At 41.8% G+C, this 18,689-nt stretch overlaps 1 protein-coding gene across 2 annotated transcripts in view; it reads right to left on the bottom strand.

Annotated features, from left to right (window-relative positions):
* Window positions 1–18,689, bottom strand: part of KIF16B (kinesin family member 16B) — a 249,667-nt gene that overhangs the window by 28,710 nt on the left and 202,268 nt on the right. For both annotated transcript variants that reach the window (XM_080931299.1, XM_080931298.1), the window contains one exon: window positions 2,782–2,865. In XM_080931299.1, the coding sequence (XP_080787425.1) occupies window positions 2,782–2,865 (84 nt within the window). The remainder of the gene's footprint in view (window positions 1–2,781; window positions 2,866–18,689) is intronic.

Here is an 18,689-nt window from a genome sequence, read left to right on the forward strand (position 1 = left end):
TAACTCGATCACTGAGGGCGCTGGATGCTATTCCATCACTTACTGTCCTTTCCTACTCTGTGTTTTCTGATGCAGTACGTTACATGCCACCATCCCAGTTTCCCAGCTCGAGGCACACAACTCATCCTCTTTCCAATGTATGGAATTCACCTCTCAAGCATCTCCTCTCATCACGGCTTTGCATTTCTACCCACCATCTTAACAAATGATTCTTACAAAAGACTTAACTTTTATAACATGGAAACTTCTATACATAATAAAACTCACTAAAAATCACCATTTACACAGCTTTATCAAAGTGATTGCATTTATAAAACTGTATTTTTGAATTTTAATAATGTTAACTCCTTTTACAAAATCATTACAAATATCAGATATAATGCAGATATAGATATGGGTCTAGCTGAAATTCACTTTTCTTTATGTGTTCATATATCTATGACATCTCCAGATAAATTTTAGAAAAGAAACTTAAGCATATGTTCTTTGAGAGAAAGGAATGTGTTAGTAATCTTTGTGTTTTACACAGCACTGAGCACTGGATCCAGCATGAGAGAGAAATCAAACAAATGTTTGTTTACTTAAATCATAAGCAGTTAATGGAAAGTAACTTATTTTTTTATATAAAAATACACTAACTCAAGTAGTGGCTTCTGATGCTAGAAGATCAAATGAAAAGTCTAAATATCCACAGGAAATTAATGCAAGAATCTTAGATTAATTTTCTATTAAAGTGAAAGTGGGTTATACTGGCTTCTTGAAAAGAAGGTTAAGCTCTAAGACTTACCACTCAGTTTTAAGTGAAACACTTATCCTCAAACGCAAGTGCTTATTTCCCCAAGGTATGAAGCACATTCTGGAAAAGTACCAGTACTCAACAGTCACAGGCAACCAAAGGCATTGCTGTATATGTACAGTGTTGAGGTTGGGGTAAGGGTCCCCAGAGGCATGTGTGTCAAAAACTTAGTTCTACTTTAATGTTCCTGGTAGGTAGAGTCTGTGAAACGTGGAACCCAGTGGGCCAGAGTTGGGTCACTGGGGACATGGCCTTGAGGTGGACCTTGACCACCTCCTGTCTTCCTCTTTGCTTCCTGGCTGTGGTGCTTCCTCTGCCTTGTGCTCTGGTCATGATGTTCTACCTGCCACAGCCCAACAGTGAGCATGACCAAACTGTGAACAGATAATCTTAGGCTGCCACAGGGAGGTGTGCACAAACAGAATTCAATAGTAGATAAATTACTAGACCGTGACAATATCAGTCTAGTAGGCTGTGGAACCACCAATCCATGACACCCATGCGGCCTCGAGTGGCCAACAATAGCTAAGAATGCAAAAAACCGAAAGCTTCCTCAAATCATTGAACGTTTCTTTTTCCTAGTTTTCGTTTGAAATTCAATTGTGTATTTCTTGAGCTTAAACTTTTAGATGACAAAGAATGTCAGAATGTCAAAAGATCACACACCTCTGGATAGGAGACACTGAAGGCACAAATGTGGACTACAACAGAAAATATCATGTATAAAAGAGTGCTGTGCACTCGGAATGGAAAGCCAAAGGCCACCAAGTTGTGGCAGTCCTGGTCTCATGAGAATACCATCAGAGTGCTGGGAAGCTAGGGATAACAACAGTCATAAAAGCCAATAGTCAATTGTTAAAACAAGTTTGTAACCCACCATTCTCCATGTGTTCATTAAAAATAAGGCTACTTAGTCAAGGCAGGTAAAGTTCAGAGAAGGAAAGTTGTTACTATTGTAAGTGTTACATTTGTTTGTTCTTTTTAATCTTATAAGCACTTAACACAAGCACTGTAAAACAGTAAAGCACTGTAAAGCAGAGAGCTCACCAGGCAGACTTATGAAAATAACCTTGTCCTTGAAGGCTGATTCTTCTACTAAATTTTAGGAGCATGCTTCTCAGGGTAAGTTTTGGAGTCCATCACAGTCCTTCTAGAGCCCAGTCTTTCTGGTCTCAGGACTTCTCCAAATGTTTAGCTGCTGGGTCTGGAAGCATGGCTCCTGACTGAAGCTTGCCCCCTCTTATAACAGTTCACAGCTTCATTTTCTCCATGGTGCCCCTTTGCTCTCACAGGACCCTTCCAGATAGAACAGCTTAAGACAATCCCCACATTTTGGTTCACTGAGACCAAGGGAAGCAATAGACAGCCATGTTCAACTTGGCATTCCAGAGGAGCAAGACCATTACCAACGTTTTATGTTGCACACTGCCCTTTAGAAAGGTCTGTTCTGATAGAATTTCATTACAATGAGTCACGTGACTATTCCCAACAAAGCCACAATAGAGGGAGTTCTGAAGGTATCCTGGAGTTGCTGTGGCTAAAGAAGTCAGATTTTAGTCAAACATAATCAACAGTACAATCCCCAAGCCACACACTGGAAACAGCAGTCAGCTATGGGTACCAGCAGCAAGGCAGTCCCCAAAACAGATTGTATTGAACTTGGCAGATAAAGTTAAATCCAAAGACACTGAACTGGGACTAAAATAGGTCTGTATCTTCTCCCTCCCAACGCTCTTGAAAAGGCAGCAATGACGACATGCTGTAAGTTCAGTTAATTAATTCCAAGTTTTCTTCAGCAAGCTCTGTGCTCTCACCCTGTGTCACAGACCATCTGGCTGAGAGGAATGTGTAGCGCTCACTCACACACTGCTTTCTGACCCTCACAACAAGCGCCAATAAAGACAAAGGGTCCAGCAGGAGCTGTTCTTGCCAGTCATTCGTAAACTGGATTTTCTACACAGGGGGTGAAAAGCTTGATCCCTTACCTCTAAGTGTGTCCGACGCTCAGCGACTACACGCTCGTCTTTGTTTCCAAATAGCTTCTTTGGGGGAAATTCAAGAGCAGCGAGCTGAAATGCAGATTCCAAGAGATATATTAAGGTCATACTGATAAACTTTTGTTTATTTTTAACTAAACTTTTATTTAGTGTCCATATTATGGAGTAAAGAGAGAAGCTTAAAATTTAACGGTGGTCAGTTTTGCCCCAGGTTGGGATCACCACTGAAGAGATTAGGCAATTTTGGATTAGATTACTGAGTGTCAAGTGAGAAAATGTGTGTGTGTGTGTGTGTGTGTGTGTGTGTGTGAGAGAGAGAGAGAGAGAGAGAGAGAGAGAGAGAGAGAGAGAGAGAGAGAGAGAGAGAGAGAGAATTTTGAACAATATATTCTAAAGATCAGATTCCATATCATGTTGCATTTTTCATAAAACAAACCAGCCCCATGATGACACTAGAGCTGGTGACAGATGCAGGTGAGGTCTCGCCCACCACTGAGTTTGTTTCTGTTACTTTTGCTTTGTTGAAATAGGGTCTCACTCTAAAGCTCAAGCTGGCCTAAATTTAAGTATACAGTTCAGGCTTGTCTCGAACTCAAGAAATCTTCTAACTCAGCCTCATGTGTGGAGGAATTACTGTTGGGAGCCCTCACACTTTAATTAATTAATTAGTTAATTAATTAATTAATTAATTAATGAAATTTTGAGCCATGATTCTGCTATAACTTAAGCACTGAGATTGTGCAGTAGCTCATACAGTTATTATTTTTTATAGGAGGTGAGAATTTGAAAACTCCATCTGCAAACTCCCTGGTCATTTTGTAAAGTATTTCTTAGACAATTACTAAGGCCTACTAAAAAGTCCACGGTTTTCTTCTAGGTTAGTGCACATGGCTACTACCAGGGGAAAGGGGGCTTCTCCTTATATCTCTCACAGTTCCTACAAAATGAAGGTTTGGAATTAGTTCTCTAGCTGTGTCTTGAAAGCCCACAGTCATCTTTTTTAATGTTCTTCTTCCTGGGGGCATACAGATCACAATAAGGTAAGTTTTATTATATGGCCAAGCAAGGAACGACTGAATAATCTGTGGGACCCGGACAAGCCAGGCAGAATGGATGCTAAGCTGCAGGAATTGCTGCTGTGCATGGAATTCACTGTTTCCTTATTTCTTACCTTTGGTGGACAAATTGAAGTCAATGAAGCATTATTAAGAAATAAATGAATATTTCTTCAACAGAGTAAGGCACAATAGGCCACAAAACTCCAATTTACACCCATGCAAACCACTAAGTTGATTTAAATTTATATTGCTACAGCTGAAGTTTAAAAATATTAAAAACTAGCTTCTGTGCATTTAAGATGTTAAAAAACACCATAAGATATGCTAGAAATACCAGAAAGTGTAATGTATAAAAGAAAACGTGACTAATGTTCAAACTGGGTGTACTGCAAGCAGCACCTGATTCTAGACATGTACACTGCTGTGCCAGGAAGTTCTCTTTGCAGTTCCTTCTTCCTGCTCTAGGAGGGAAAACAGTAGCCAACTGACTTCTTTTCTTTTTTTCTTCGATACTTTATGTATTTACATTTCAAATGTATCCTCTTTCCCAGTTCTTCCCTCTCCCATCGCTCCCCCCAGCTTCTATGAAGATGCTCTCCCTCCCACCCACCCACTCCCACCTCACCACCCTGGCATTCCTCTACATTAGGGAAATGAGCCTTCACAGGGCCAAGGGCTTCTCCTCCTATTGATAGCAGGCAATGCTATCCTCTCCCTGTGTACTTATTCGTTGGTGGTTTAGTCCCTGGGAGCTCTGAGGGTTCTGATCGGTTGATATTGTTGTTCTTCCTACGGGGGTTGCAAACCCCTTCTGCTCTTTCAGTCCTTTTTCTAACTCTTCCATTGGGGTCCTGTGCTCAGTCCAATGGTTGGCTGTGAGCATCCTCATCAGAGCCTCTCAAAACACATCCATGTCAGGCTCCTGTCAGCAAGCACTTCTTAGCATCAGCAATGGTCACTGGGTTTGGTGGCTACATGTGGGTGGCTGTTCAGTATTTTGCTATGTCACAGACCATATGAAGCTCAAGAAGAAGGAAGACCAAAATGTGGATGCTTCAGTCCTTTTTAAAAAAAGGAAAAATACTCACGTGAGGAAATACAGAAAAAAGAGTGGAGCAAAGACTGAAGGAAAGGCCATCCAGAGACTGTCTCACCTGGGGATCCATCCCATATGCATCCAACTGATTTCTAATAGCAAACGTGGGTTCCGTTTTCATTTTGTATGGGCAGTTCTGAAATGGACTCTCGTGCAACTGGACAAAGTTCTTCCACTGAGTTGCTTACTTAGTCTGTCTTAACCTTTAAAATTTTGTGACAGGAACTTATTACATTTTGGGGGTTAGTCTTGAACTTCTAATCCTTTGGCTTCTTCCCTCTGAACAGCTGGAACTCTAGGCCTATGGCACTAGTAGAGTTTCTTTCTGGTTACAAACTTCATGCAAACGGCACCATACAAGGTTTTTGAGGCTACATCTTTTTGATGAGCACGGTGCTTAGAAGATCCATTTTTAGTTGCATGTGGGTTATTTTGTTATGTCAATTTTCTACAACTTGTTTGCTTGACTTCTGTTGTTGTTGTTTTTCTGTTGCAGTTCTTGAGCTTGATGTTTGTTTCGGCTTTGAAGATTTTGAGAACTGGCTGGTAGGAATATTTTTCCCTAAGTCTACTAATGGACACATTCATGTACTTTTGTTGTTCCTACTATTAGGAGTAGAATTGCTGGGTCACATGGTATGCTATGTGTTCAGCTAAATTAAAATAAAAACCCACTGGACAGGCTGTGTGAGTAGTTTCAGTAACTGACTCTCTTACTGAGGCTCAGTTGTGCCACATCCCGACTAACACTCGGGCCTATGGGTATTTCCATACCAGCAGTTCTGGTAGGCAAGTAGTCATCTCTCCTGGGCATCATGTGTGCACCTCTGATATCTAATAATGTTGGCCACCTTTTCGCTAACCCTCTTGGTTATTTTATGTGACCATTCATTTCCCCTCTCTGGTGACCACTATTTCTTTAATTGTTGTTAAATATGCACATACATGTGTGTGCGTGCATGTATGCACATGCATGTACATCTACAACATAGCTCCTGAACCTAAGGTTTTTACCTAGGACCACATCTGTAGAGGGACTGAAAAGATTGTAAGAATCAGAGGAACAGGAACTTTGCTATGAGATTTTATCTTCTAGAAATGTCAGAAATTCTATACCTACAAAATTTCATTAACATGGCTGCCTTAGCAAGGCCTATGCAAGGCCTAAGCAAGACACTACCATTGACATGCTAATGTGGAAGGCTCATGAAACTTCAACCCTAGACAAGGACTACAGGCAACTAAGGAATGCTGAGAGTTGAAGAAATAGTTTTGCACACAGGGGGAAGTCTAATACAAAGTGGCGTTATCTAATACCAAGTGGCTAATCCTGAAATTATATATACATTTCTGCCTTTTTAGAATGTAGACACTGTTTCCTTTAGAGATTCTTTAATAATGGTGCCACTGATGACTTTATGGTACCCTTCCAAAGTTAACTGTCAAGAGGGTGGATAGTTGCACAGAAAAGCTCTGTGTTCCAGAGCAGAGAATTCATGGGGTGGAGGCTTGGTTTTTTTCCCATTGCCAAAAATGCTCTGATTTTGTTCCTGTCATTTAACTTTGAAACTGCTTCAAGGCAGAGTGAACAGCTAGAGCACCGATGCGAGGTTCCATTTGAGTCTGGGTGCCTTTTAACTAGCTAACTGGCTGGACCTCTTTCCACCCAAATATTCTTTCTTGGAAAACACGAAAGACAACGGTATTGAACTTGACAAGCGTCTATGAAGCTTTAGCAAAGAATGCTGGGTGGAATGTAGCCACATGAGTTACTAGTTGTTCTGAGGTCTGGCAATTCATTACACAAGGGAACAATATACCTACATGCATTCAGGCCCTCTGTCTGCTCGACATGTGGTTTCATGGGACAAAGTTTGTTTATAATTTGGCTTTGCTGGCACAAGCATGCCTCTCCCCAGAGTCTGTCTTCTGAGACCCATCCAGCCTCAACTTCATCTTACACATGTGTCCCCTGGCAGCGACGCCGAGAGAGAGCCTGGCCAGCATGCTTTCACACTTGGTTGTTTTGCCATTTTCTTTGAGGTGAAGTGGTTTCTGTCAGGGAAAATTATTTATAGTCTCCTCACATCCTCACTCAGAAGTGACAGGCTGAGAGGGCTGCAGGCAGCTGGATCAAACCAACAGTAATCCTCAAGGTTTTCAGCGTGCCTTCCTCAAATGGAGCGTAGTGTTGGTGTTGCAAATATCCAGACTCTGAAACAACTATGTGTACCTTACAGGGAAACATTCTCATTTGGATTTTACAAAGGAAAGAAAATACTAACTTCCAGACAAATACTCACAGAGCAAAGAACTGTAAAAGGCTCAGCTCCTATGGTGAAAAAGTCAAGAGAGACATAAGTAAAATCTAACTCCAGCTTTCTCCGTACAGTGAGTAGATCTGTGGAGTGTGGAAGATGCTGCTCTGAAGCTGTTGGTGATCCCAGATAAGGATAGAAGTGAGTAGCACCTCCATAAGTGTACTAAGCTGTTTATACATGACTCTCAACAGATCCTTGATGGAGACACATCAGCAAAGCACCAGAACAATGTGTGGGGAATGGTCAATGGGAGAGAGGCTGATGGGCCTCCTGTAGGGAGACTCCAGGGCATGTGTACCCTCCTCATGCCCTATCAATACATACAGTCTACCTGAAGTAAGACACCCAGCTATCCAGACACATAGCTTCAGCTGTCAACTTGACACAACCTAGAGTCATCTGAGGAGGGAGTGTCAGTTGAGGAATTTCAGCCATGTCTGTGAAGAACTGTCTTGATTATTAATTGCTGCAGAAGGGTCCTGCTCACTGTGGGCAATTCTGCCTCTAGGCACACACGCCAGGGCTGTACAGGAAGCAGCAGCATAGGGCAGAGGTCACACAGGTAGATGGCACTCCCCCCTGGCTTCTGCTTCAGTTCCTGTCTTCATTCCCTTCAGTGCTGACCTGTGATTCAGAAGTGTGAGCTGAAATAAACTGCTTGCCCCCTAAGTTGCTTTTGGTCAGAGGGTTTCATCACAGTAACAGTAATGTAAACTAGAACAATGAGGAAGGAAAGCACAGGGGAAGTTTATTTTATAAACTCAAGTTGTTGGTTCTAAATTCTAGTGGCAGGGTTAAGGCCCAAGCAAACTGATACTGAAAGTCAAAGGCACAATGTCAAATACACAGAAAAATATCCCCACTGGGGAATTATGTTTACAACAGATCTCTGACCTGAGTGTGAAAAAACCTCTTCCTTCCTTCTGGCAGGGGAGACTGCTGCAGCCTCCTCCTTTAGAGACTCTAACAGAGGCTTCTCGGCCTGGATATGTGCTAGTTCAGCTGAAGAGATGAAGCTGATATCTTTGTTAAAGAATATTCGATAGTTAAGCCCTGAGTAAAATTCAGATGTTTCAATGTGAATGCTAAAGTCACCTAGTTTATCCCAGTCAGATTATCTTCTGAGTGAAAATGTTCTCAAATTGCTGAATTATTAATTTGATCTAGCTCAACCAATTAATTTCTAAAGAATACATTTTCCTTCCTTCCAGTATTGAGAAAAACATACACACACACACACACACACACACACACACACACACACACACACACACACACACACACAAGGGGGGTGGGACTTAAGCATTTAAAGAAATCTGACATTAAAGTATTACAATAACTAAGGTGGACTTGGGAGAGCCAGCCTGGAAGCAGGCTGAAAGCTGAAGTTAAGGAATACTGTGGCCTGACTTCACATCTCCCAGCTTCATGTTCTGTCCTAACCAGGGAGCCAAGTAGCCACTGTCTAGGACATCCATACTGCAGGCTACCCTTCTGCCATGCCCACGGCCGCGGTCTACGGGCCAGCTGTGCTTGCATTCAAGGGAACATGGAGAAATATCAGAGTAGGAATGCTGACAATCTGCATATGCCAAATACAAATCTATAAAAATACTTTTTAATGAAAAGGTGAAGGCTCTTAATATGGAAAGAAAAACAAGAACTGTATGCAGAGGCTGTGAAGCTCTGCAGAGCAGCATTTGGAGATAAAGGCCAGCTGATAGGTGGGGCTGTATGAGGAGTCTGTGCACACATCTATGCAACATTTCCTGCAGATATGTTTTATTATAGTTATGTTTTCACAGGAAAGACACTGCATACACAGTGTTTGTACCTGGTGGAGGTGGAGCGATTAAGGTACCCACTGGGTGTTTAGATCATGTCCTCTATGAGTAACCGGGACTATTGTGGTTGTGTGTAGAATATATCTGTATGTGTCATGTGTGTGGGTACATGTGCACATGTGAATGGACATACGGATGTTAGCAGAGGCTGGCATCAGGTGTTTTCTTTATTCACTCTCCACCTTAGCTTTTGAGAGAGAATCTCACTAAACCTGAAACTCACTGATTCAGCTAATTTGGCTGGCAGGGCAGCCCCATGGATCCTCCTGTGTCTGCCTCCTCGGAGATACACAGACAGACACTTGCTGTAAGTCTGGGTATTTGTTTTTAATGTGGACATGAGCTATGAACTCGGGTTCTCGTACTTGCTGTAAGCACTCTGTGGATAGAACTATCTCCCAAGCCTCACATCATTTTTATAGTCACATTCCTAAACCTATTTTCTAGTCTTGCTGCTATTTTACTTGAGTTGGCTCCTCTGCCTCAAATAAATAGATACCACCCAAATCAGATGAGGCCCAGGGGATGACCTGCTGTCAAACTAGGAATATATGGAATTGTCAGCAGGGCACTGGCGATCTCTGCGGTCTCCATTGAACCACAACCACTGGACTTTCTTTCTTCAGTGCTCCATATTTCAAAAAATTAAAGTTTATAAAGTACTATTGTCCTCACAACAATTGAATTTTATGTGGACTTAGCAAATATGGCTGATTTATACAAAACAGAAATAGTTGGCATCTTGTACCCAGGGCAGAGTCCCCTTTCTTTCTGTCTGGTCTCATGAAGGACAAACCTGGCATCCTCTGCACAGTACAGTCCCATGCTGAAAACACAGCAGGACTAAGATCAACTTCTAGAACCCATGAAGTGTGCAGAATGGGTCTGGACATGTGGCTTCATGTGCTTCCCTTACCATCTTATGTAGACTGATGTCAGCATGATACATGACTGGACAGTGGAGAGGTAGGTGGAAATAAGATCGAAGAATAGAAGAGGAGCAGAGATTGAGAGAGAAATCAAGATGGAGCTCGAGAAGGATAATCTGGACCCAGGTGGACTTAACTGGTGTTAGGTAGATATGAATATTCTAAGGAATTCTATAGGTCTTTTATCTCATATAGAAGAGCAGTTTGTATCTTTGTCCATTAGATATATTCTTATTGTGTACTGAGACTATATAAACCAACATGAAAAGCTATCAAACTTTGGAGTAATGTTTGTACCCGCAATGAAAAGATGGAACACGCCAGGGTGGTCGTATCTATCCGAGACAGAGAAGTAACATGGCAGGCAGAATGAACCACCTGGAAAGGGAATTTCATGGAGTGTGGCTTGCCGACCCAGTGACAGAGTCCATGGGCTCAGCTCCACACTAGAGGGATAAGTCGTTCATATTTAATATATACCGCAACAGTCTTGAAAAATGTTGCAAACAATAAGTAACAAGAAGTGAAAAACTGTAACGCAGGGGACTACCACAGCACAAGACATCAGCAGGGATTCTGCCCTGAGGAGAGAGCAGGCTATGAAGGAGGTCTCCCAGAAGCTGTTCATTACACTTCACCACCCACCTTATGATATCACAGGCCACCCATGAATGCAATCATTCACACCCTCAGGTATTACAGCCACACAGCAATGAAAGATTATGTATCTGGACACAGAGTGCCCTCTGGGAGGCAGAAACAGCCAAGGCTTAAGAACAAGAGTCTATGGAAGCCTAGATGAAGAAAGGACCAGTGGGCAGGACTAGAGTTTTATCTCACAGACAGATCTTATTGTCCTGGATACCTGAGAGGGAAGAGAAGAAGGGAGAGGGAGAGGGAGGGAGGGAGAGATGGAGAGGAGGAGGAGGAGGAGGAAGAGAAAGAGAGAGAGAGAGAGAGAGAGAGAGAGAGAGAGAGAGAGAGAGAGAGAGAGAGAGAGAGAGAGAGAGAGCTCGCAAAGGTGGGAACATTTTCAAAGGAACTGTAAGCTACTGTGGGCAAACTTCACCCACTGCTTTCCTTCTCTCTAGAACATCTGCAGAATGGCACTTTCCCGTTTGGAAAGAAAACCTAAATAAATGTCAAAATGAATGGCCAAATGACTGGGAGAACTCAGAGAAGTGAGTATTCAGTCATATATGCACCACACAAATCATGTCTTTAAAAAAATTAAGAAATCCCAAAGAAGCATATGGCGTGCAGACTGAGGGACAGAGGACAGAAAAGCAAGTGAGCTCTGGAAAAGGGCTTGTTTTAGGTCTGGGGCACAGAAGACACAGATAAGCTCGAAGAACTCAAACGTACAGCAGGGCAGGGTCACTTTGAGGAACACTGCCAGCTGCAGGCCACTGGAGTACAAAACAAGGGAAATATGGGCACTGGTCTAGAACCAAAAATTATAATGGTTCTCCCCACTCCTGAGGCACACACTGACTACAGTGACTTGATTCAAAGAACACAAGGGAGGGAAGGATGGAAGGCCTGGAGGGCAAGAAACTCTTCAGTGGTGAGACCTCAGCCAGGTGATCAGGGCACTGTCTATGGTGAGGGGTCATAGCGATAGGAAGTGATGCCTGAGACTTCACTCCGGTCCTCTGCCTCTCCTCAACCTACAGCCTTCAGCCAATCAGGAGAAAATATGACAGAAATCTCAGTTGAGAACATTCCGTAAGCTTCCCGATCATTGTTGAAGGCATTAAATATAAAGGCAAGTATTTGAAATGTCAAAGCCAACAGCCATCTAGGGAAATAAGGAGTAAATGCAGTAAGTACAGCATTGAGGATGGCTCATAGCAGGAAAAGGTGTGCAGCCTGTGGTCAACAACAGTACTGGCTAGCGGTGCAGACTGAGCTGTCTTAATGGGGAGAGGTCAACCAGTGGAGACTGGTAAGGCATTTACATGCTCTCTATACTGTCCTTACCCCTGTTACCTGTGCTCTAAACCTTCCACAGTGAGGCTTACGGTTTCTGATCCTATACGTAAGAAATTTGGAAGGTGATGCCCACTCAGAAAACGTGCTAGCCAGGAAAACAATAAGCCATCTTAGATCCAGCAGAAAAGTATAGTCACATGTCCCCAAAGTGGACAGATGGATGCAGAAGCCTTAAACTCTATGACAAGGCTCAGCACAGCCTTGTATGACTGGATGATTACTAGCAGGTCTGGGTGGGGCTGGTCTTAGGGGTCAAGTCTCCATAAGTTAAAGTCCTAGGATCTTAACTAGCTTTTCCCTGTCAAGAAGGGAGGAGGAAAAATCCCTCTAGCATATGACAGGGAGGCACAAAGCCAGAGGCATCTTCAAACATGCAAGAGAGCAGGTGAAAGGCATCTCATGAAATAACTTCACAAGAATATCCAATGACCATAAAATCCAGGCAAGAAACAGCCTAAGATCTCAGAGGTAGGGGACCAGGATAAAGACCGTCTGGCTCTTTTATAACACATACATATTCTTTACCAAAGGTTCATTACAAAAGAATGTAAATATTACATATTCTGACAATCTAGAAACAATAACTTGAGAACCTGGGAGGTGGGAGTAAACAAATCCTATTTATTTTAGGACAGTCAATTGATAATTTGCAGATATAAACATGATATTTGAAAACCATCAACTTTAGCACTGATTTTTAAATAATTATGTTTCCTGAAGTTTTAGAGGACTTATATCTCATGGCAGAGATACTTTAAGTTCAGCAATTTCTTTAGTTTTGCTTTCTTCTCTTTCGCTTCTGTTAAATGCCAGAAAAATTCAATCGAATGCTCAAACTTAATACAGTAGATCTAGAAAGAACACCATGTTTAAAAGCTGCTTCCTTGTTTTTGTCTGTTCTCTTTACTTCCCCTTTATATCTACCCATGTATCTGTCTATACATATCCAAATTTAAAATAGCACTCATTAGGCAGGCACATTCATTTTAGTTACAGAAAGACTGAGTAACCTGTTGTTTTCTTCTATTTCTTGTATCATGCCCAATTTCTATAAATGAGCATTTGTCACTTTTATAGGAACAATAAAAATCATTACTCTTTTTATAAGTTTAAAGGAATGGTTAAATGAACACCATATGTCTTTTTTCTTTTAATAACCTTCAATTTGGGGTGATTGGATTGCAAATCCTAGCTCAGCAAATCAATGGAGAGTAACTTGCAGAACCTTCTAGTTCCTGGTTTCATCATCTTTTCCACTGAAGGAACTGAGCAGAAATGTTTGTGTTTCCACTTTGCTGAAACTCTGGAACTCCAGAGCTGGTGATTACAATCTCTCCACAGTCGGCTGTAAGTGACACTTCAGATGTGTGGAGGGTTTACCTATTATCCTCACCACACGGTCATTTCTCTTAAGGAGTGCATCTTACCTCCCTTACAACCTTCACAGCATCCTCACTTGAAGTGAGGCTCAGATGTGAGGGAGAATGAAGTCCAGTAAAATAATGGAACGTGCTAGTTTCTGCGAGGTTATAGAACAGAGAAAGGACAGGCACAAATGGCGACTCAGTATTCACGAGAAAACTCTCAAAATGGCATCTTTCCCGGCTACAGTCCATGTCCTCCCATCAGGAGTGGGAAATGGTGAAGAGGCATTTTTGAGATCTTCTGGGAAAATTGTATATTAAAGTTAAAAATGATGACTGAGGTCAAATAAATTGGGTGCTTGTGGGAGAGATGATAGGCTGGAGAGTACTGGAAGAAATTTTAACAACAGCTCGATGGCCTACTTTGCATAATTATGAAATTTGATTATGCAGAGCAAAACACTGGAAACAAGCAGATGAGGATTAAAATAGCACTTTTTCTTTTTTTGGTCTGAGAGAAATAATAACAAACTTGCTTTGCAATTCAGTAAACATTCTAGAGACAAAAGGATGAAAATTAAGAAAATGAAATAAATATATTGAGGCCTGCTAACTTCACATGGAATGTCTTTCTCTTAGGACATGAAGAATCTCTAAATCAAGTAGTTAGCTTTGTTGTGAATGGCCAACTAACACAACTGTAAGTGTCAGGTTCAAAACAGTGTTGTATGAAGGATATTCATGAGATGAAAATGGTTAACAGTCCCTCAGAATGAGCACAGACACTTTACGGTATGTAGCTCCAGCTTGGAAGACTAGAAACAGTAAGTAGCTATACCTATACTCATATGTATGCGTATGAGAAATAAAACCAGAATTCTGTTAAGCAATGGTATTTACTTCCAGATCAGAGTGAAAATTTCATTTGTATGCTGGTTTTAACTTCTCTCTTTCTGATTCCCAGTGAACACACCTAGCCTAGTTTTCTTCAGAGCCATCAAACTCCAACTCTGCTTCAAAGTTTATTCCAGACAGCCAGCCTGCTACCATCAGAAAGGCAAGCTAAATGTAACAGAAAAGTCTGCTTCCATTAAAGGCTTCCCCTCTCGACCAAGCCCATGATTTAGGTTGAAGTCTAGGACGTCTGAGGCAGCAGAGAGGTGGGGGCTGGTGAGTGCCATCAATAGTACTTTAGACAGAAATACTGGCAATCTTAAAGTGTAGAAAATAAGGAATACAAAGCTTCGCTTATGTTTCACGATTTTTCAACAATAAAGTAGATAAAACTGAATGACTGAAGAAAAACTGAAAACTAAAAATGTTGTGGAGTCTTTACTAGTTTAAGGAAATCGTGTGACTTCTATGAACATTTGTGCATCCATTCCTCATCTCCTAGTCAGTGACACTCAGCTACCCACCTAGCGTTCAAGTTTTAAAGACTGGAGGGGAAGGTGGACCGCGGCCCGCTCACTGGTGAAGTCAGTTCGGCTCTGCCATTTCCAGAGACCTACCTGCATATAACTGGCAGATTCTGAAACAGTCACACCCTGCAGGCTTATGGCCGTAAATTTCAGCCTCCCAAGCTTTTGAGAAATGCAAATAAAGAAAACTCATCAAAAGGTTGCCATAATTCTCACAGCTGACTAGAAGGAAGCATTTTTGACTACTCAAAATTAATAGCAGCTCCCAAGGCCTTATAGGAACAGCTGTCACTGAGAAATACACTCACAAACAAATAAGCAATTCTCTCCCAGGTTTGATTTGTTAGTGGCATGAAGCAGCAGCCTTTTGGGAGCACTGAACCACCTGCAGACCCACTGCACACACGATTTATGAGCCCAGGCCCTCTCAGACTCTGGTACATCCTGAGTCTCCTGAACCACCCGCTGCAGGAGAGCAAAGCAAGATCCAAGTAGGATATATCACTAACACAAACTGCTTTCCTCTTCTCACGAAAATGCTACAACGTGGAGGCACTGGGCTTGGGAAAGGACACAGGGCTGCATGGCTTCTAGCTATATTTGGGATAGAGATTAATTGTCCCACACATAGTCTCACTCTTCCCAATGCTGGTGTCAACTTCATTCAGGCGTGAACCAGTGAAAGCAGACCTGATACCATTCATGTATGTTGCAGTAATTTTTTGAAAGTAAGAAATATAGTCAGATCTGTGAATATTAAACACTGTGTTGTCAAGATTAAGTAAGAAGCTGAATTCACTTCAATGCCTGCATTTCCCACCTCTTGCTATGATGTTAATTGTCTCTCCCTGGGTCTGAGACAGGCCAGAACTGGCCACTGTAATGGCATTCAAATGAAAGGCACACTTTCTGGTCATCTACGTCAGTATCCATGGGGACTTGCTACGAGCAAATTTTTAGGAAATTGATTTTTGTGACATCTGGTCTCATCTACAGAATTCTGCAACTGTTTTCTTGTTTAGTAAATAGTCATGAGAGGGAGGCAGGCACGGGATAAACATGAGACCAACAGTCAGCACACATGAACCATGTTCATTTCACGCTCTTCATATGACTTTTAACTCATTTCTCTCTGAGCTTTGATTTTTTTGATTTCTAAAGTAAAAAGATAGGTTTCTCAGTCCTTAAGGCCCCTTAGAATGTGGATTTCGTACTCTGAAAATAGTTTCTAGCTGCAATCTGTCTTTCATTGCTACAGAAGATGGGAGAATACAGGCCCACATCTCTGGAGAGTCAGAAGTTCTCTACTGTCCATTCCTTGGCCATCTTTGTTGTTAATGTTGAGACTATTCAAGGTGCCCTCTCACTGGCCACTGGCTCTCTCACACTGTTTAGCTTAGAGACATGAAACTGTGCTGCCAAGATGGATGTGAAGGGAAAAGCAGGCAGTATCTTGGGGCCTGAAAAGCTGAGGAGGCTGGTATGTCACTACACACTCCTGGACCCTATAAAAAATTTACAAGATCAGGATTTCCTAGTCTACAGTCTCTTTCTACATATTTTAGAAAACTCTTTCAAGGTAATTCAGTGTCTCTGAATTCATGTCTTTGTTTTGTTACTTATCCTGAAAGCAGTGACTCTGACAGCATCTATCCACCACATGGAGAAAATGCTGTGGTATAAACCACTCAGTTGGCTACCTGGGTTTTGGATGATAACATACCAGGTCACAAAGCTTCTATTCTTGTCTATGTAGCTATTTGCTATTTAAAGATTCCAGGATGTTGAGAGCTTTGTAAAACTGAATTCACTGAAAGCTTACTGGATGTTCCTGTGGATATGGTTGGTAGCATTATAATTTTGGAAGTGAGTACATCTGCAATTTTTTGTACTAACTGTGGGATGCTGGATATAAACCTATTTAGAATATACTGAGGTGATGGATGGTAAATAAGTCTCCAACATAAATATGAGGCCAATATCTAGTTTCTTTTCTCATTCTTATGGGGAAAATACTTTGAAAATAAAGGTGAGAAATGGTTCTATAAGCGCACACTAAATGTCCACATGTGAATTAAATAACCTCATGTCTAATGGTTTTCTTCCCTCCGCTGATACCCACTAGGCACCCAGTGAAGAGCAGAGGGCAAAAACACAATTTCTTTAACACAGTGATCTACTAGTTTCACTTTAAGTGATAAATTAGTCATAGTATAGACGGCAGCATAGCCTATTATATTTGACTTATTTTTACCAGGCATGGCCCTCAAAAGTTCACTTAGAACTTGCTTTGATTGTGTATCTGGGGGTGGGGTGTGTGTGTGTGTATGTATTTATGTATGTATGGTTTTATTTATTTACTTTGCGTATGGGTATTTTACCTATATTTATGTGGACTGTATGTATGTCTAGAGCTCACTGAGACAAAACAAGGGCACAAGATCTCCTGCAACTGGAGTTACAGATGGTTGTCCAGGTTGGTCCTAGAATTGAACACAGGTCCTCTGGGAGAGTGGCTAGTGCTTTTGCCTGCTGAGGCAGCTCCTTGATTATACGTTTTAAGACACAACATGTCCAATTTCATTGCTCATTCTTTTGCCTCTAACCAGCATAACACAAACTGGTTTCAGAATTATTTCTAACCAAGAACATTACAAAATGATGCTTAATTAATTCCAATGCTCAATTGCTTTCATTGGAAGATTCCCTGGGTTAGGACACACACCTTTTAGTGTTTGCCTGCTGCTGTAAGAAACTACCTTAGTCAGGGCAATCTTTGCCCAACAGAAATCTACTTCTGGAGATGGAAAAATTCAAGAGCCAAATGAAGCAGACCTGGTGAGGGCTTGTCATCAAAATGCCTCCTTTGTTGCCCTTCTCTGGCAACAAAGAGGCGCTAAGCACCCTGGGCTCCCTTTTGTGAGGGCACTAACTACTTTCACCTGGATTTCAACTCTATGACTTAGCCATCCCCCATAGGTATCACTACTACAGTATCACTAAATATGGGAGAAATTTTCCACATGAATGTTGGTTCAGTCTGAGACAGTTCCCAGAAGGGTGGGCATGCAGAAGGAAGAGCTGCTTGGTAAGCAGACCAAAACCTAAGCCCTTTAGAAGGCTGGGCAGTAGCTATGACCTTTGAACCTGCTACAATCACCAGTTTTCTCCATGGCCCAATAGATTTATGGACTATAATAAAAATATGTTCATGAAACAGATTCTGAGCCTAGGACAGTTGCCCACAAGCCAGAAAAGGAGGCTAAGCCAGGCCTTTGCCGTTCATTACAATGGGTGAAAACTCGTGTGCCTTTAAACATTTGTCATTTCCTTTCTAGCTTCTTTATGAACATGGTTCTTGGACTTAAGACTGCATCAGGACCCTTGAGTGTATACCCTTGCCTCTAGACATAAGCAGTATTTCCACTGTCTTCTCAGAGGAGTGAGGGAACATGTAAGAGAACTTGGTTCCCGAGGACACAGTTTGGCTGATATTGAAAGGAAACTGATTTTAGTAAAGTACATGATTTTCATAATACACAAACAGAGCACTGTGGATGTGATCTGTGCGGTAAGATAAGAAAAACATACAATCTGGCAGAGGCTACATCGTCCTTCAAAGCTGCCTGCAGTTTATGGGAGGCTACCGTGATCTACTGCAGACTAGCTGTGGTATTATCATTTTACAGACATGGAATCTAAAAACATGGGGCTTAATTGACTGTGATGCTCTACAAGGTCAATAGAAGAAACAAACAAAGCCAGAAGGTACAGTTGGCCTGCATGATACATGTCAGTACACCTTGGGGATGAACTAATTCAAAACAAAGGAGCCAGCCTGTATGCAATCTGGAATGAACTATTAATA

Source organism: Micromys minutus (assembly GCF_963924665.1).
Source record: "Micromys minutus genome assembly, chromosome: 17".
Classification (NCBI taxonomy): Eukaryota; Metazoa; Chordata; class Mammalia; order Rodentia; family Muridae; genus Micromys; species Micromys minutus.